Source organism: Thunnus albacares, chromosome 13 (genome assembly GCF_914725855.1).
Source record: "Thunnus albacares chromosome 13, fThuAlb1.1, whole genome shotgun sequence".
NCBI lineage: Eukaryota > Metazoa > Chordata > Actinopteri > Scombriformes > Scombridae > Thunnus > Thunnus albacares.
Genome location: NC_058118.1, coordinates 13,284,488 through 13,305,062, shown reverse-complemented (window position 1 = coordinate 13,305,062; position 20,575 = coordinate 13,284,488). Strand labels below are relative to the sequence as shown.

The following is a 20,575-nucleotide window of genomic DNA, read 5'->3' as shown; positions in this document are numbered from 1 at the left end:
GTTTTGATGATGTTCAGCTTAAAACTGTTAAATACATAAAAGCTGTTCAGTGACCTTCAGTAGTTTAATGTTTGACTGATACAACCAACATTGTGTGTGTATGTTTGCAGTACATGCACACTTACCCTCAATCTTCAAGGTTTTGCTGTCCCCTGTTGAACTTTCAGTTTTAAAACACTTTTGGGGGGGGGGGGGGGTATTTTACTGATTTTGAGTGTTGGACATGTGACATAAACATTCCATAATCTGCATGTCATTTTAGGTCATATGATATAGCCCTTCTTGGGGGGACCTTTAAATACAAATAATGGGTTTATGGTCAAGTTTGGAACTGTTCCAGATGTGGTATGTAATGATACATAATATGTTGTGAGGTAGCTGTCAACCACTTGATTGGAGGGCTCCCAACTGAATTAGTGCCCATGGAAAACCTGTTATTCATGTGATAAGATACAGATGTGTAACCCTATATAAGTTGTGCACCGACAGTGGTACGTTGCCCAGACCATCTTTGTACATGGAATGGACCCGATGGCCATCGTCTAATAAACGTCTTCAAAATAAGAACTTCGTCAGCTCTTCCTTTGAACGATATCATCACATATCCTTCCTGTCACTAACTCTTCACAGTTGTATCCCAGTGAATCTTTCACCCTTTTGAGACTATTAGCAAAATCCTGAACAAATAAAGAGTGGTGAAGTCAGTCAAATTACTGCAGTTAACCATTGTGGTATGACAGAGCACACAATCAATAACTGAATCAACATGTCAACAAGCAATACTCAAATGTGCCTTCGTGTTTCGGGAAATGATGAAGCAAACGTTTGTACTTTGTCTTGGTTTCACAATTACTTTGTTTTTTCTACCTGACATGTGACCCTGTCCCTGTGTGTACACATGGTGGGAAATCCTGGATGATTTGGACTACAGCATTAAAAGAGGGACAATAATAAAAACTGTACTGGATTTATTTAAATGTCTTTCATGATAGGAACCAAAGATCTTTTTCTTCTCCTTTTTTTTTTGCACATCGTAAGAGTTTTAATATTAAAAAAAACACTACTGCAGGTGATTTTTAATACAGTACGTAATGAATATAATTAAATAAAAGTAACCTGCTTATTTCTATATTAGTAAAATGGATTGAAACACAAGTTATTTTAATCTACCTGATATCTAATGCAATGTCATTTTTTTGAGAGACACACACTATTGATCTGCCTTTGTTTGTCATGGAGTTAATAAGTAGCAGGATGGTCTTAGGTTGTCTGAAACATCACTGTCCATTTTGAAATAAATGTACGACTCCAGTGAAATCCTCTCATTTTTGTATTGTTCCCCAGTTTAAGGTTCAACATGGGATTTTCTGTCCACTGGATTTGGTTCACTGCTCTTTCATGTCTCCTCTGCATGGGTGAGCTCCTGTTTCAACTTCAGATAAAAGAAATTTAGTGACACATATTTTATATATCATTTGAATTTCTAAATGTTCCTAATTGTCTTCAGGGCATGGTTTCCTCATGATATTCATGTATTTATATTTATCTTATAGGTGGTGCTATGCTACCATTTGTTAAATAGTTGGACGTAATATTTTTTATATTTTAGAATTATATTTCTTCATTTATGGCAGAATTTTACAAAACAATCATGTGTAACTTTGAACAGGACTGCAATAATGTACAATTGTGTGGCAATTTTAAATGCTGCTGAAAAAGGTGAAAAACATCAATTTGACTAATGAAGGTAAATTTCCAGGTGAAAAATACCATCCAATATTTTCTCTCCAGTCTGAACTATTTGCTTTCTGGAGCAGTTCAACATTAAATAGACCATCGAGAGTTTGTAAAAGTTATCATAATGACTGATTCCTGAAGTAAGATCATTTTATGTTCCTGTAAAGTGCTACTCTTAGTGCCAATTTTGAGTAATATTCATTGTGTTTTCACTGAAGCAAAAACATGAATAATGTGGTCAAATGTAAAATATACAACTTGTTATCACTATGAGGAGTAGTGACTCAGCTTGTGAAAACAGTTGTATAATGTATTACGTGGATGTGGAGGAAGCTTTCTAAAATCATAGATGTACATCTACACCTTATAAGTGTCTTTTCTTTTCAGGTGGTGAAGTTTGGTGTGATTGCACAGAGGAGAATATGGAAATTGAGGGAGGTAATTACACACTGACCAAGAATCTGAGTGTAGGCAGCATGTTGGTCTACCATTGTCCTGAGGGCTACTATCCATACCCTGCTTTGATCCGTCTGTGTCAGCTCGATAGCAGCTGGAGACCAGCACCCAAACGTTTTCGTAAACAGAGATGCAAGAGTAAGTGATGTGAAGATGACGTGTTGCACCTTGCCTCAGGCCATCTGCTCTACATGATAATGTTGATCAGATCATTTTATCTTGGTTTGCAGTGGTTGAATGCCCAGACCCCAATGTGCTGGAGAATGGAAACGTGTCCCCTCCTCAGGAGAGGTACTTTGTGGGCAATGAGACCACGTATGAGTGCTACTCTGGATACAAACTACGTGGCTCATTCAGACGTGTTTGCTTATCAAACACGAAGTGGAGCGGCTCCACTCCCATCTGTAGCCGTGATGGTAAGTCCTGAACAGCAATCTGTATCCATCCCTACTTGTTCCTTCTCTTTTTTCTTTCTGGTTTCAGATACATCTGAATTCATGACTGTTTTATGACTTATCTTTTGTCTTTTTTTCTCACCACAGCAGGAGATAATTGTGCTGATCCTGGCATCCCACCTGGTGCCTTAAGAACAGGGAATGTGTTTGATGTTGGTGACAAAGTGAAATACAGCTGCAATGGCAATCTTTTTCTGGTGGGGTCGAGCGAAAGAGTGTGTCTGGAGAGTGGCCAGTGGACTGGCCAAGAACCAGCATGCTACTGTAAGACAGATACCTACAAACTCTGTTGACATTTTGTGTTATTTGACCAAAGTTTTGCCATGAAAAGTTCTTCTGCATGACAGCCACCTGCAACAGCAAAGCTGCAACATTCAAAAGCAATGACTAGGGTTGTCGAGTTAATTAAGAGACGTTAATGTGACATTTTCTTTAATATCTATTAATCTCATAGTTTTTATGCCAGTCAGTAAATGGCACTGAATGACTGAGTCCATTTCTGTGGTAGCCACTGACGCCACTGACGCCACAGCATCCAATAGAAAGCTAGCTCAGAGGTGACATCATGGCTTCAGCTCTCCATGTCACAAAAAGACCTATGCTGACCTAACTGTGACCTACATTTAATCAACAATGTTGTGGCATAGGCCAGTTTGTGGATGTTGGCTAGTTAGCACACTAGCTCATTCATTGACAACGCAATTGTTAGCTATCTCACTAAGTAACTACGGTAACTAACTTGTATTTTGCATACAATCTTCACCTTTTGACGAGTTCCTGTTTCACAATAGTTTCTGTCTTGAAAAAAAAAGGCAGCTGCGTCTTTAATTCTGCAACTGTCTGTTGTTTGGGGTGAGTGAGTACCCAGTACAGTCCAAAGTGTCAGAATCAGAAACAGGCTTATTGCCAAGTAGGTTTGCACATACAAAGAATTTTCCTCATGGCAAATTGGTGTTGTGGTGCATAACAATCAAAAAACAAGGCAAGAGAAAACACAAGTAACCATACAAAGTAAGAGAAAAATACAACTACTACAAAAGACAGGTGATATAAATATATAAATAAAATTTACCATTAAAAAGTAAAATATAGTAAAAAAATTATTATTTTTTTTTTTTAAATCTAAGTGAAATAAACCTGCTGTTATTTTTTTGAATTGACTCGGCTGGATGATGAATAGGTGAAATCAAACTGTATCAATGAACCTCTGCTACTGGTAGTGTTAGCGGGTGGGAAGCCAGTGAGGGATCATGTCCTATTGGTTGGTGAGAGTGCCTGTGCAGAAGCAGGTGGGATCTACACAGACATGCTAAGCACTCACTAGGACACAATCCCTCACCAACTTCCCACCCATGAACACTGAAATCTCCACCACTTTTGAACTGTTTTGGTTCAATAATGATCACAGGAGCTGTTTTCTGTCTGCAGAGCTTTTTCTTTTGTGTCACTTTTCTTTGTTACATTTATTCCAACCCCTGTTCATGTGGCTTTTGCTTCTTGCAGACACACACACCTATGACACTTCACAAGAGGTATCAGAGGCATTTGGCAGTGCAATCAAAGGCAGCCTCACCACTTATGAGCCAACAGGTAAGGTCATGGAACTAATGATATTATTATCTTTTTTTTAAAAATTTAATAGAAATTTTATTGTGATCATTTTTTACTACACTATAATTTAGTAGTGAGGCTGATGACATTTTGTCTCATTCAAAACTAGTGATAATTTTATATTTTATCCTCTTTTTTAGTTAATTGCACCGAAACTACTGACATTAAACAATAATTCTGTATATATTAATATAATCTAAACAAGCAAATCTGCAGGTAAGGATGTTTTTAATGTGTAACAAATTCAGAAGACACTGCCTTGTCTTCTCTTGTATTAAAGGATAGGTTCACAAGTTATCAAGTCTGTCTTGAAACAACAGTCAGGTCCCTTATATGAAAACTGAAAGAGGTTTTCTCACTGTAATCATGAAGCTTATATGAGGCTTCAGCAGTCTGAGTTAGTCATGTCAAGTGGATATCTGCCACATTTACAGTCTTTTTAACATCAAATTACCTCTTTGTGTTCCCCTGTTGAGCTGCGGTGGAAGAATAGTAACAAAAAGAGGGACGTAGGCACTAAAAAAGACTGTAACGTTGAAACATATCTACTTGATTTGACTCATTTGGATGCCTGAATGGCTTCAACTTCTAATGGCCAGTATGAATAGAGGAATGATTAGCGCAAGAAAAACATGTGTCAATGTTCATTTGGGCACATGACTATTGTTTTAAGACAGACTTGAAAAATTGTGAACTTGTCCTTTAAGTTCTTGATAGATGACATTATATAGTATCATATGACATATATAGCTTATGGAACAGTAACAGTATTTGTTGTTGATGGTTCAGTTGACACACAGGAGGGGAGAAAAATCAGGATTTCAAAAACTGGGACACTAAACATCTACATCGCTGTGGATATTTCCGAGAGCATCCAAGAGGAATACATCCAAAATGCAACAAATGTTACAAAATCACTTATTTCAAAGGTGAGAAACAAGCAGCTTTTCTCTTGAGCTTTTCTCAAAAGTTTATATATTAAAGTTTTAGAGTGCTTTTTTAATGGAAAACATTGTACTGGGAATAGAGAGGTGAGTTACATTGTGATTGTTTTGCTGATTGTTGGCTCAATTTAAAGGATGCACATGGGGTGAAAGTAGAGATTGCTGTTGATGGATGCAGCAGTTAGTGTGACTGGTTTGGACATTTAATCAATTACTTGATCTTATAAAGAATAAAATGACATGTTAGAGTTTGTATTGAGTTTGGCAGAGTGACGCAAAGGAGGACAGTATTATCGGTGGGTCAGACAAATTATGTAGTTTAGCAACTTTGCATTATTTTATATTTATTTAGAAGTATTTTTCTCACAAATACTCTGCATTTGGACCAGCCGATATGGACATCCGAGGTGCCCGCTCATTGAGACCAAACCAACAGCCTGTCACATAACTGGCTTTTCCCTGATTGTCCGGATTGACGGACAAAAACGTATTGATAAAAAGTTGCATTTGAAAAAACAATGCTCATCGGGGAAAATGGCCTGATGAAATATAAACAGAGTTTGGGGGGGAAAAGTAGCACTGTTCATTTTCAAACAAAAACTGCTAGAATGAAATAAAAATGACCCACAATAAACTTTATGAAAAGAGATGCGTCTAAAACATTTATTGGATTTAACTTATGATTATGTCACTTATGATTATGTCACTTTTTTCTTTTTTTTCATAATGTCTTGTTTATTTATTTATTCAATTTTGAGCTCTTTGGGTTTCCATACATCCCCAACAGACTTTTTTTTTTTTTTTATACATTTTTAGCACAAACATACATTTTAGTTTTTAACTGATTCATGGAAATGAACAGTTTTGCCTCTTACTCATGTGACTATTATAATGATATTTATGGCTCTACAGAGAAATCAACTGCTTCCATAGCGATTTTTACAATGAAGTCATAAATTGTACAGTATTTTTGGTGTGAGCTGACTTATGAAGCATTTAACTCTATCTGACACACCTTTAGGGCACATTTCACACACTGTGCACATAACATGTACAAACATAATCTCATCCCGTTTGGCTATTGGGACCATCATAATTTCATTATGAATTACACATCATAATCTTGACTGACGCTCCTTGGCGTTGGTCCCTTGGCTTGTTGTCAGTGCACACTGCGGGATACTCTTTATGCTGATAAATGGATCAATTACTCAACAAAATAACAACGATAAGCAGTTTGATACATGTGGAGGTGTTGCATTAATAAAACATTTCACAGCAGTTCCACAAGTTTGCATGTTTATACACATTCAGGTCAAAAGTTCATACAATACTAAAACTCATTCACCTTGTACTTAACTGATATTCGTTGTGTCTCCACAGATTTCATCTTTTAGCGTGACTCCAAACTATGAGGTCCTCTTATTCTCCTCTCAAGTATTTAGACTTTCCAGAATTTCGGATTTCATGGATGGTAGAGAAACGCTAAGCACTCTGATGACTAAATTGGACAATTTTACAGAAACCAGTAAGTCAAACAGATCAGACACATTGCTAAAAAAATAAACGGCTTGATCCTAACGTTATGTTTTACTGTGTGTTTGTGTGCTTTGAGTCAAAGACAGAGACACTGCTGGAACAAATCTGAACGAAGTCTTTAAGACCTTCCTGGAAGAGATGGCTTTGGTAAAGCAACGAGTTAAAGATGAAGGTTTTAAGGAACATCGTCACGTCCTCATCGTTTTTACAGATGGTCATTTCCTTTCCCTTTTGAGATATTTTATGTACTTATTTCTGCAATGAAGTTGCAATGAAGCTTTCACTGTAGGCAAATCATGGATTTAATACCTCAACCATTTAATGTGTGAAATATGCATGAATTCACTCCAGTAGTCTTATTACAACTGTAATCAAATTAGCACAGATTTAAAGTTGTTAGTATAAAGCCTGTATGAAGTATTAATAATACAATTGAATTATGTTTATGTAAGAGCAAAGGTCAAAGCAGGGAAAACTGTTTTCTTTCATTGCAGGTGGTTATAATATGGGTGGTTCACCTGAACCAACTGTGAGAAAAATAAAGAACATGGTGTACATGAACCACATTGAGGGCATTCAATCACGAGAAGACTATCTGGGTGAGTTTTATATTTGATCTGTTGCAACTTAATTAAATTTAGCTTGAGTTAGTTTATGTGTCTCGACTCAGCGATGATTGTACTGCTTTTTATTCTGTTACAGACATTTACATTTTTGCCATTGGAGATGAGATCCTTGATGATGAGCTGAAGCCCCTCGCAACAGGGACTGGTGGCAGGCATTACTTCAGAATGCAAAATGATTTAATAAACTTGAAGGAAGCCTTTGATGAAATAATTGGTAAGTCATCTCTGAAAGTAATGGCAGAGGGCTGAATGAATCTGGTAACACATTTTCTCCATCTATAATCAACATTTGAACAAATAAATGTTAAACACTAGATAGTTGTCATATCAAGTATTTAGTCTAAGAAGACTGTCAGTCAGTTTTATTTCTCACTCCGGGTTTTTTAGGGGCTCCCATTTTATGTTGCACTTCAACTTCCTCTGACATCTAGCTCTTGTCCCTACTGAGGTTTACTGCACTTATTGTAATTTTAGTTTGGATAAAAGCATCAGCTTTTTTAAATGTAAAAAATGTAGAAATGAAATGTTTTATATATGCAATTGGTTCAAGACACTGAACCCCAAATTGCTCCCAAAGCTTTGGACTAAAACATCTGCCAATTTGTAAAGTTTAGTGTCAATACTGAGCCTTTACTCTATACTGATATAACCATGAACTTGAGCAACGTTGAATTTGTTGTTTTATAATGCTTTTTTTTTCATGCAGATGCAGACGAAGTTTTGGGCATGTGTGGTCTTTACAATTCAACAACTGTAGGAAGTGACAAGGACCAGAGGAAAAGGTTTCCATGGGTAGTATTCATTACTACCAAGGTGAATATTTCGGAATTTCTATTAAAGGTGCAGCATGTAGACTTTAGTGGCATCTAGTGGAACGGACTTAGCAGAAATGGAATATAATATTCATAAGTATGCTTTAATTAGTGTATTCATTTGGTTGCAGTCTGCACCCTCACCGCTAGATATCACTGAATCCTACACATGATTGGAAGACTGAATACAGTAAAATTAGAGGAATATACTTTCCACAAAGGAGAATAACTGTGACCAGTGAACAGTTACGCACAGAGATTTGGTTCAGTGACAACACAGTACCAGAGTCAGGGCCTCAGATGTGAGATTTTATGGAAAAACTGCTTCCTAATTATCTACCAGCATGCTTTGCTGTCCATGTTGTCTTTTGCTGTGGTGCCAGATGTTGTGCTGAGTAAACGCAAAAACAGAAAATCGGTTCTTGCTTCTGCATAATATATAACTATGACACTACATTGTTTATTAATCCATTTATCATTTAAATTCTAAGAATGAGGGAACTTTCACAAATTGCCTTGGCTCTCTTGTGACCAAAGAGTTTGTCTTGACTGCTGCTCACTGCTTCGACTTTGGAGATAGGGAGGAGCACATCAAGGTTGAGATTGGTGATCAAGGTAAGTAAGTAAGTAAATTTTCCTGTGATGTCTGTATGTTTAATTATGTCTCCACTCTTCAGTTACCTGAACTTGACATATTGGCATTTTAGAAGTTTACATCAACAAAAATAAGTGTTACGGTACCCAGTGAAGTTATTTGCTTTGATAATGGATATTTCTAAGTTTCAAATTTGCTATAGTAAAGTATTTTGATTTTAAAGATACACATTTTCCCATACTGTCTACTACTACTCCTCATTACAGCAACAATAATACACTTGATTGTGTCTCTTTTACAGCTAGAAGGGTTAAAAAAATCAGGTTACACCCAAAATTCAATATCACGGCTAAAAAGGATGAAGGCGTGCGGGAGTTCTATGACTATGATGTGGCTCTCCTTCAACTGGAGGAATATGTTGAATTCTCCTATTATATCAGGTAAGAGCTCTGTCTACATCACTGTTGCTGGGTTTGTTGTTACATTCTCAGTCCTGCCTGAGGATTTATTGATAAACGCTTCTTACTGTGAAGATAATTTCAACAAACACACACAAACATGTCCACAGATTTAATAGATTAATCACAAATTCTGAAGTATGCTTAGTAAAATAACATTTGTAATATGGCATGTTTTTAAATAAATAAACATTCTGTGTTAAAAGCTATTTACTTGGAACATCATCTTCTCTGTGTTATATTGTCTTTTGGCATCTCGTTCAGACCTGTATGCATACCTTGCACCCAGGAGACCAGTGATGCTCTACAACTGGTTGGTGCTTCCACCTGCAAGGACCAAGGTGACACACTGTGACACACTGTGACACCAATGCACAGCCTGGGGTTCATAAATACTAAAAATTGCTTATCTTTATGGAGAACTGGGCAATTTGACCTAAGTTGACTCTTTTTACAGTCTGCAATACGCTACAATACATTAAAGTAATATTTGAGTTTATCTGATATTTCCAGCTAAATGAACCACAACTGACCGTCTGCTAAGCCCTGCTTCCCTTAGTTGCTATTGCTGCCTTTCAAGCTTTTGTTCTCACACTGCACGTATTTTTTTAGTTTACAATGAGAATGTTGGTGGATTTTAGTTTGTAACTTTTTAATGTTTTCAGCTGATTTGTTTTACAGGAGAATCTTGTTAAAGGGATCTTAAATATGCACTTGATGACAAAATACATGATTTTTTGCAAAATTGCTAAAGCTGAACATCTGGAGCAGAGAGTCAGCATACTCATCAGTTGATGAGCCTTGTAGAAGACATGTAGCTTATTGCTAAATAAAGTAAAATTGTTCTTGTGTTGCAGTGAATTTAGTCCTAATATTTTAAATATGATTTGGAAAAATGAACTGTCATTCTATGATGGCTGATATGACGTTTTCACTTGTAACGTACAGCTTTTAGGATGACGACTAACCAATGTGTTTAGTGAATGTAATGTTATCTCAAATAACAAGTTTGGCTGGGGTTGCTGGAGCATAAACTTCTCTAAAACCAATAAAGGACAGAAGTGCTAGTCAGCCTAAATTCTGAAAGCATGCAGGACCTCCACACTGTGAGGAAATACTACACAGTGGATGTTCTTTTGTCAACTTAGTCACAACAACATCAACATTAGATCAAAACAGCTGGAGCCTCAGGTTTAATAACTGTATTTTTGTGGTCTCTCATATAGAGGATCTCCTGTTTAAGAATCATATTGAAGAACTCTATTTCCTGACAAAGTCAAGAAGCCTGGTAAAGGAAAAAACTGTCCGCGCTAAGATCGGCGATAATGTGAGTTTTAAATGACTGAGCAGTGTTGTGTCTGATGTTTGTATCAAAACCCAAAAGTCAACTTGAGCTGGTTCTTCTTTTTACAGAGAGGTGAATGCATCAGCCATGCGATAGAGGCACCAGGTATAAAAACGAAAAATCCAGAGGTTGCTGTGACTGATAACTTCCTGTGTACTGGTGGTCTGGCTCCTCAGGTAGATCATATAGCATGTACAGGTATGTTCCCTCTATGTCATGTCTTTATCAATATCCTTATCACATTTAATGGGATATTTAGGCTTCTGTGAAATCCTGAGCCTTGTAGAAAGTGTGTGCACATACACAAAAATACTATTCAATTTCCAAAGTCTTCAGCCCTTTAAGTCTCAGTTATCAAGTAAAATGTCAATCTGCCATAGAAGATTTCAGATTAGATGCATTTTATATACTAAAACATGAGCAACACTGGTGCAGATCTGTAAATGAGGCCCATTATTTTGGATGTAACCGTACATGTGTGTGTGTGTTTGTGAATTTGTTGGGACAGGTGACTCTGGAGGTGCTGTGGTCAAAGACTATTTCGTGTATCGCACAATACAGGTAAACAGCTGTTCTTTTCCTTGCATCCAATCACAGAGTATCACCTGATGACAAATATTACTCAGAAGTAATATATTGAAAAGAAATACACTGAAATGATTAAATTTGAACGAGTAATTTCCTGTTGATCGTGTAAAGTAACCAACGATTTATTTCCCAGGTTGCAGTGGTCAGCTGGGGAACCAAGAATCTTTGCAAGTCAGGCAGTCAGACAAAGTCAGACGCCACTTCCAGAGATTTCCATATTAATCTTTTCAGAGTTGTACCTTTCCTCAAATCAGTCCTTGGAGATGACACCCAGGATGAGTACGCACCACTTAAGTTTTTGAACAGCTAAATACATTTCCTCTGATTTGTTTAAGCATTTCAGTAACGTGATTTGTGTAGACTGTGTGTTTAAAAACTGTATGTTATTTTTTGCTGATTGATGCATGGATGATTGGATTCAATCAATGACTCATTCAATCAGACTGTGAGTTCACAATGGAAAACACAAATGTCTCATCAGTAGCACACATTGACAATAAATTTGGCATCACTCATTCTCAAAATCCACAACTACAGTGATTTGAGTGTTCAATCAGTATGTACAGAAGTTAATAAATGAGCATTAATCTGTATCTTGATGCAAATGGTTAAGTTGAGTTAGCCATATGACGGTATATAGGGTGAGATGATATAAATTTTAGATTCACTATTTTTCCATTTATGGCTTTTCTGTATGGAGTATTTATGATTTGTATCACTGTTATAATTTCCCTTTTTTGACATGTAATAAATTCAATGTCAATGAGTCGATTTTATCAATAAACAAACAAACAAACTTTAAATCACAGCGCTATACTGAGTATCAATAACTTAATTTAGAATTAGAGTTAATGTTAGTGTAATTTAAATTACACTTTGTTTATACATTCACAATCACAGGTTATGAAACAGTTTACTTTTCTCAGGCCTTTTCTAAAACTGCATAAAAAAAGGAAAGAATTACTACATCGCTGAAAAGGTTTCATCAAAACTCTTTTATGGATACTCAGCTCTGCTGATAGAGCGTCCAGCTCCCCCTCAGGTCAGTGACTCAGGGCCCACTTCCAGTTCTCTGTGCAGGCCTACGCAATGCGGACACTCAGGCTGGCAGCGTGCCAGCTCAGATCAGTCAAATTTAATTTAGTGGGAGGTTAAGTTCTTTTTTTTTGGTGTGTAATTAAGTTTTTTCTTTCTCTTTTTGGCTTTCAGATGGAAATCAACTGAGTTTGTCAGTCACTGCTGCGTTTTTACAGCCCACAAACAAGCAGAGTATTGCATTAGAAATGATTTGTTGTGGTCAAAGTAGGTTTATGGCTTCAAATCATGTGTAACGATGATCTGTTGACCATTATGCTGTCAGGGCTCGCCTCAGTGAAAATGTACATTTAGCAATTTGGCTCTTAACTAATGTATGTCGGCTAAATGTCCAACATCAGAGTAGTGGTGAATTTTCAACATCTCTGTTAGGTTTGTCTGACATGGTGAGTATCCACATGGGTAGGTTTGATCAGTGATGTACTGGCTTCCCGTGGGAGCATTCATCTGGTTTCCCTTTAACTAATTGGGAAAGAGGGAGGAGGTCAGTGGGATGAGAGGAGGAGGAGGAGGCAGAGACGCAGTAAGACAGACTGTGTGAGAGGAGAGACGAATGGCAGAGGTTTAATTGAATGAAACCCTCTTCTGGTCTCAGACGCCGTAAACAAGGAGGGATTTTAAAACCAGAATCATTGCTTATTGAATCCCTCTGGAGTTCTCGGTTACCTCTCTGTCCTCTCTTTTATTGTTCAGAGCATCACCTGCCAACCCCAACATCCTATACTCCACCTTCAATTTAAACAAAGCTGAAACCATTTGGCTGAATTCAATCTGTTAGACCTAAACTGATTAGCAGTGTTTGGATAGAGCAGTATGCATGCAGACAGTACATTCAGAGCTGCCCCCCCCACCCCGTCCACCCACCCCGTCCACCCTCACTACCTAATTCAACAGTAGCACACACAGCATATTCCTGATGAAGCATCCTGCTGTTTAAACTCTGACTGATCTGTCTCTCTGCGAGCCCTATATCAACCTTATGGGCCATTTTAGAAATTGCTACCATTAAGAACTGCATACATACACTTTTTCCCCCCATCTGTGCTCAGAAAAGCACGCGCACATACATCCATGGCTTCTGCTGATCCTGACACTTAAATATGAAATCATAATGACGGCAGAGGAAATCTCCCTTAACAGTAACGTCTAATATTCATCTAAATAATTTGACGTGTATCCGAGTTGAGTTTCCGAAATCAATCACTAAATCACTCACTAAACTCGAAATCAATCACTAAACTTGTCTGCTTTGAGGGGCAAAATTATGCCTTTTTAAGTTAAAGGTATAGTCAGACATTTTGAGGCATTTGTTATCCGCTTTCTTGATTAAATTTAGATGATAAAGTCAATAACACTCTCATGTTTGCAGAGTTAATATAGAGCTACAGCCAGAAGTCAGTTAGCTTAGCACAAAGACTGCAGGAGACAGCTGGTTACAGCTTAATTTCTGACCCGTAGACAGTTAAAGGCCCTGAAAACCATTTTTTTCTCAGTCAGCTTCTTATTCTGACTCACGGAATCCTACATAAAGACGACATTTTCTGTCAAAGTTACAACGATTGGTTATTTTGGTTATTTTACAAGAGATTTTCTGTGTTGTGCGTTTTTTCTCTGCTCTTCTCGCTAGCGTGAAGTGGGCAGGGCTCGGTTGGAAACAGATGATGTCATGCATTTCCTTGCACCAATTAGGGTTTAGCAACGTTTGAATCAAAACATGACGACAGTTGTAGCGTTTGGGGGTTTTTTTGCTTGTGTTGCTTAAATCACACTCCTGATGAAGCAGATTAGCTGACTTTTTTTAGTGTTACACTCTTAATAAATAACAACAACGCATATTTATTCCTGGTCCTTACATTTGATCGTTGCTTACTTCATCTAAAATATATTTCATGTCGCAGAGAAACGTTTAATATTTGAAGCCAAGTTTTTCAGTTAAGAATAAAGGATAGAGAAATGTACACCTTGCCCCTCCTCCTGGAGATGGCAGCTATCTTAAATGTGTCTCACTTTGTACTGAAACACAATAAGGGAAGAATGCTGCAATACATCTTAAAGATGGACCTGAAATTATATTTTAAAATATCCCTGATTGAGTTAGGGGAGATCGTTTTCATGTAACACTTTTATAATGATAATACCTAAAGCTTAGGTAATAAAGAAAGGAGTGAAATCTGCCTCTTGTCAGCGTTTACGATGAGAAGCACTTGCATGATTAGATGTCTTGCGATCGATGCAGCCTCTTCTCCCAATCATTAAGACTGCTCTTAACAGATTACAGCACCCCCCCCAACACACACACGTCTCCTCTCCCCCTTTTCCTGCTCCTCCCTCTGTCTCACATGCGCTCTCTTTCAGCCTTGAGCACACAGAATAGGAGACTTGACTCTTTATTTCAATTTTTTGTGTGCGTTTTCTTACACCTGAAGCTCTTTCAGCTCTGGAAGAAGCTAATGAGTTTAACCTGAACTCAGCTGACGGCCAGATGAACAGACAGCGGAATGAGAAAGACTAAACTAAAATACAAGAGGTGGTGGTGAACACACAGTAACTGGCAGAGATGGACCTGCTTACAATCTTCTGTCACCTGCTGCTTTTATGTTTTGATCCATCAGGAGCCGCGAGCCTCATTACAGGTAAGCCTGCATGCATTAAATACACAACACCACACAAACACAAACACTTGATTGTGGATCTCTCTTTGGTTTCCTCCTCGTGGACTGCCTTCCTGACTCTACACTGTATGTTGGACTCCTGAAGCGGATATATTTGAAGCCAGAGGTGAGCAACGCACTTCTCCTAAGAATACTGTTTTATGAAGTCTTCCACAACTATCTCTGTCTCTGTACTTGTGGGTTACACATCTACAAAATCCCCACATCACAGTAATTTCATGTATTCAGTGCTCAAACATAGTCTATTTAACAGATACTTGTGAGGGAATACAAGTCATTGAACATCTGGCAGAGGCACAATCAGGTGAATGTATGTGTATGTGTGCAGGTCAACGTGTGTGCAAGGCAGGAAAAGGGAGGCCGTGTTACAAGCTGGCCTATTTCTCCGAGCACCGGCGGCGGCTGAACTTTGTGGAGGCAGAGCTCGCCTGCAAGCGGGATGGCGGGCAGCTGCTGAGCGTGGAGTCACCGTCTGAGCAGAAGATCGTAGAGCAGCTCATCACAGAGATCCGCCCAACTGATGGAGACTTCTGGATCGGGCTCCGACGTAACCATGGAGACGGGGACAGCAGCAGTGACTGCTCCTCACAGTACTACTGGCTGGACGGCAGCAAGTCTACATTTAGGTGGGTGGGAGCTATTTTAGAGGGCCATGGGGCTGAAAATCAGGACAGGATGTGTATTAAGTTAAACTTTTTTAGAGTTTTAGAGCAGTGAAGTGAAATGTCAGTGGGTGTTGCAATGATTCATTTTCACTGGTTGATTTAGTTGATGAGGAATGTGTGTTGCCTCATTTGTGTTGTTCCAAGTCTGGCTGAGTATCATTTGAAAATTTTAAATAAAAAATTGTGACACTAGTGTGAGTACAATACCTGAGTTTCAGTAGAGATACCAAAGTTTGACCAACAAACTATGTAACAGAGACACTGATTCTAAATTTCCTCTGAATATGTGCACAAAAACAGGACCTCAATGGCAGGAAAAACACAAAAAACAGTTAGGATCTGCTCTTCTTTTTTCTGTGTTTATCACTGACCTGTTTTCCACTGGTTCTCGAGGATTTTTAAACTAAATCTGACATATTTTGGCATTTCTGTACTGCAATTTCATATAACTTATTGGCCAACGCAGCATATGCTGATACAGATATACTGTATCTGCGATAAGCAAATTGCTGACTGATTTCTTGATCTACCACTAATGTAGTCTAAACACGAGCATGCATAAAGCTTTGCCTAAAACAGACAAAAAACTGATTAAAATGAGGAACTATCTAATCAAGAAATAATTAAAAATGATTATGAAATCTGGCCACACATAGACGCCAGCTCTTGGAACTTGACAGTTTTTGATACTCGATACTACAAACATTTTTCAGTACCAAAAAAGTATTGTGGTTTGATACCCTGCCTTAGTTTTTTTTACACGGTAATGTATGTTTTGTAAAGATTTGGTTAAATCAGCTTTGAGAAAAAGTGATTTTGTACATGTCCTTTGTGTGTGTGTGTGTGTGTGTATGCAGAAACTGGCACGAGGATGAGCCATCATGCGGCTATGAGGTGTGCGTGGTAATGTACCACCAACCATCCGCTCCCCCTGGTCTGGGAGGGCTCTACATGTTCCAGTGGAATGACGACAACTGCGAAACCAAGAACAACTTCATCTGCAAATACACTGCAGGTACTGCCGCACATGCTGATCGAATAATCTTTCACTTTTACTATAATACTGCAACACTGTTCCCTGTGGTTTATCTTCTCCACAGAGAACCCAGAGGATCCTTCCCCTTCCCCGATCGCCACACAAACGGGTAAAACGTATTCAGTGTCATTTTAAAAAAACATGATTTAGCAGACTCTTTGGACAGTTTGAGACAGTGTTCTCAATATACAGTGACACAGTCTGAATGTCATGGATGCTTTTCATTACAGACATCTTCCCCTCATCTGTGCGGCCATGGGATCCAATCAACCCTAACAAGGACAGAAGTACAGGTTGACTAACCCATTCATTCAAATTGATAAACCTGCCATTTTCTGTACAGGAGAAGAGAATATAATCACCACTCTAATGGAGCTATATCCTAATCCCAAAACGACAATCACTAAATCTGTATGACTGTTGTGTGTTTCTCTCTTTTTAGCTCTGAATTTGGTTTACATCTTCATTCCCACCATTCCTCTGATACTGCTGTTACTGACAGTGACCGGAGTCTGCTGCTTTAAACTGCTCGTCAGACGGTGAGGATCCAAACCAAAGACAAATACTTAATACTGAAGACAGACAAAAGTTTTATGTCACCTGAAGATAAAGATATCCAACGATCACAATTTGAAACACTTCCTGCAGTGACTTGCACCTTTTATCTACTGTAGTTCAAACATTAATGTGTTCATCACTGAGCAGCTTAGTCCATATTTTCTGTAAGGCAAATAGTAAGAGTAAAAGTTGACAAACAAGGCTGTACACTATATTTACTTCTCTTAATATACTTTCTGGTATCATTGTTGTCATTAAAACACAGTTTACCTTTACACAGGACTATCTATATGCTACAGCCTTCAAGAGGAAATACCATGTGGCTTAATTTAACATTTCTAGTAAACAGAAGGATCTTTTTCTATTGTGAACAAATTCAATGAAGAAACAAAATGTTTTTTTTGTCAGTAGTTTCTGATTTTCATACCCCGTCTGTGGCACTGAAGGATAAATCTTTAAAAACGGCTTACGAATATAGTTTCATTTTCTTTTCTAAGGCTAAGAAATTTCCTACAACAGGTGGTACCAAACGTTACTCAAACAGTAGTAAATAGTGTATTTGCTGGGGACTACTTTAAACCGTGGATTAATACGTACTAGTCAGAATTCACGGCAGCAGGATGATACATGTGGGATTTGTTTAAAGATAAAGTACAATGCGAATGTTCATGGTAATAAAGGAACGTCACACAGTGCAACCTTTTATCACTCAAAAATAATTATCAAGTTAAATCTAATCTTCAATTAATCTTCAATCTAATTTTCAATTGAATTTAAGATTATGAAATGAAGACCAAATCACCAATTCGGTATTCACGTCCGGAAAATTGTATTCCTATAATAAAGTTGGTCTGTCATACTTATGAACAGTGCAGTCTGGTTGAGGTTTTATTTTGTGTTAATATTTGAGGTGTGTTGTTGTTTGTGTGTGAGACAGAAGGACGAAAGAGCAGAAATCAGAAGTATGCCAGACAGACCCGGGCCTCTGCCCCAGCCCAACTCCAACCGATGTCTACAACGTCATTCGCTCCCAGAAAGACGATGACCTGGTTTCTGCACGCCCGCACACCAAAAACACTTCCTTTTTATGCTCCTCCCCTGACACCCCGACAGGTGATTATGACAACCTGGGCGGTCGGGACACAGAGAGCGGCTTTGTGACGCTTGCCAGCACAGAGAGCTGCTTCCTCAACTTTGACCTCAATGACCTCAGCCTTGGGCGTCGCGGTACACGCGACTTCTACGACACCAGCTTGGGCCGGTCAGGAAAGAGGGACTTGACTGACAGCAGTCTGGGTCGCTCTGGCCACAGAGAGTTTTATGACAGGAGTCTTGGTCGTCGTACAACAAAGAGCGAGCATTACGGCAACAGTGTGTACGGAGACCACGGACTGTATGACGGCAGTATCAGAGGAGGAAGTGACCTCTATGATCCCAAACTGAGGCCTGGAGGTCACACAGTAAAGGCTGACCTCTACCAGACATACATCAGCAACGGCAAGGAGGACACTTACCAAACCAGCGTGGGAACCTACGGAAAACGCAAATCCTACCAAGCAAATCTGGATTGCTACAGAAACGGCCTGAATCTTGAAGGTGGAAGGAGATACTTCAATGAACAAGAATGGATCAACAGAGAAAACTACTGATCCTCCCAACAGTTCCTCTACTGTGTGTACAGCAGCGTGTGTGTGTGACTGTGGACGAGAGAATGGCTGTGCATGTATGTGGTTGTAATTGTTTGTACCGTATGTCTCTGAAGCCTTTTAAGGTACGAAAATCAGCCGTGGATACGCTCAAATTACTACTAGACCTCTGTTTCACCATGTAGTTAGTTTATGGCAATATAAACCATATAAACACTGTATCATTTGAAATTAAAGGTCAGTTAAAAAAACATGTTCTCACTGATCTCTAGTTGCATAGAGCCATGCAGATAGTTTGGGTTTGATTTGGTCAAGTTTTAAGACATTCTGATACAATGGAGGTGAACTGAATTTGGTTTCTCAGCATTTGGAAATTGGCTTTAAAGGATTAAACAGCAACACATCTTTCTGGAAACAATGTCCATGTTACTGTGGATAATCCACAGAACTCATGTTAACTGCTTTTACTATAAGTACTTAGATGAAATAGCAGAAGAAGAAGAGTCCCCATGAAAACTGTTGATAGTAAAGTCTTAGATCGGGGGTTATCGCCGATTATCTGTCTGTTGAATTTTGAATGTAATTTTGCAGTGCTACGAGCACCACAACCAAATTCTGTTCACTTTTATTGATTGTGGTGGCAGCAGAAATCTCAAAAAACAAATATTTCAAAGTGTGGACAAATAAAACCCAAACAATCTGCATGGTTAGATACTGCACCACTACATGTATTTGTGTGAACCTCCGCTTTAAAAAAAGTCTTCAGATAAGATATTACTATAACCCTCCTCTACTGTACATGACATGATCATTTTTCTGAGTTTCTCTTTGGGCCCTAGTTGATGTTGTGCTTGATCTGTGCATATCTCAAACAAAAGTTTATTTATATAAATTACCACAAACCAATTTCCATACAGGAAACCCTGGAGGCCTTCAGATACAGCAGGTAATCAGCTTTTGGGAGAGGAGGCCCAGTGCAGAAGCCCACAGAGCATCATCAATTCTACTAATATTTAAAGATGATACAATTATTATCTCCCTCAAGGAATGGCACGGAGTGTCTCAGATTTGACTGAGTGATTATGAGCGACTTTGACCATAAAGTGTGTGTGTGTGTGTGTGTGTAGCAGCCTGTTTGCATGGCCTTGTCATGCTACCTTTGCTTGGTAGGATAACTACTGAGGTCTTAGACCCTTATGTTTGCTGTGCCTGAAGATGCTGTTTTTTTTATTCACACCCAAGTTGACCTGATATAAACAGGCTACCTCGAACAGATTTTGACAAAATAAATGAATACTGCTTGAGGGAACTGGTTTATTTTTATGTACCGTAAGCGTGTCCTGACATGGCCTTAAAATGTGAGTTGTCAAGAAACAGCTGAATTTCATTTTCACACTTGATCCCTCATTTATTAATGACCTTCTGTCTCCTGCTGAGTCAATCAAAGACAGTCATAGAGAATGCTAGCAAGTGGAAAGGTATCTCATACAGTGAATTTAGCTCGAGTGCCTGCAGCCTGACCACAGCAACGGCATGATATCAAAGAGAATGATAAAATATAGCATCGTCTGTATTATTTATTCAGAATGTATAATGCCTTGACATCTCTCCTGTTAGCGAGAGTGGTTTGTATGTTTGTTACATAAGGAAATCTTCAAATAAAATGAGATTAGAATTGAATCTGTTGGTGTGTGGTGCAGTGATATTTTACCATCCAAATAAACAAAAAAAAGGATT

The 20,575-nt window shown here is 38.4% G+C and overlaps 2 protein-coding genes across 2 annotated transcripts; both read left to right on the top strand.

Moving 5' to 3' along the window:
• Positions 1-1,225: 1,225 nt before the first annotated feature.
• LOC122995558 (complement factor B-like) lies at positions 1,226-11,930 on the top strand. The gene is made up of 18 exons (XM_044370865.1): positions 1,226-1,415; positions 2,125-2,331; positions 2,424-2,609; positions 2,736-2,912; positions 4,152-4,238; positions 5,049-5,188; positions 6,587-6,731; positions 6,819-6,956; positions 7,237-7,341; positions 7,445-7,582; positions 8,075-8,181; positions 8,672-8,795; positions 9,077-9,215; positions 9,498-9,574; positions 10,460-10,560; positions 10,647-10,776; positions 11,087-11,139; positions 11,300-11,930. The coding sequence occupies exons 1-18, from the start codon at positions 1,358-1,360 to the stop codon at positions 11,474-11,476; spliced, it is 2,289 nt and encodes a 762-aa protein (XP_044226800.1). The 5' UTR covers positions 1,226-1,357; the 3' UTR covers positions 11,477-11,930.
• A 2,665-nt stretch (positions 11,931-14,595) lies between these two features.
• On the top strand, positions 14,596-20,518 carry layna (layilin a). Its single transcript, XM_044370370.1, has 8 exons — positions 14,596-14,894; positions 15,019-15,039; positions 15,262-15,559; positions 16,456-16,613; positions 16,699-16,743; positions 16,865-16,927; positions 17,077-17,173; positions 18,130-20,518. Exons 1-8 carry the CDS (start codon positions 14,819-14,821, stop codon positions 18,839-18,841), a joined length of 1,470 nt encoding a protein of 489 aa, XP_044226305.1. The 5' UTR covers positions 14,596-14,818; the 3' UTR covers positions 18,842-20,518.
• The last annotated feature ends 57 nt before the right edge of the window (positions 20,519-20,575 follow it).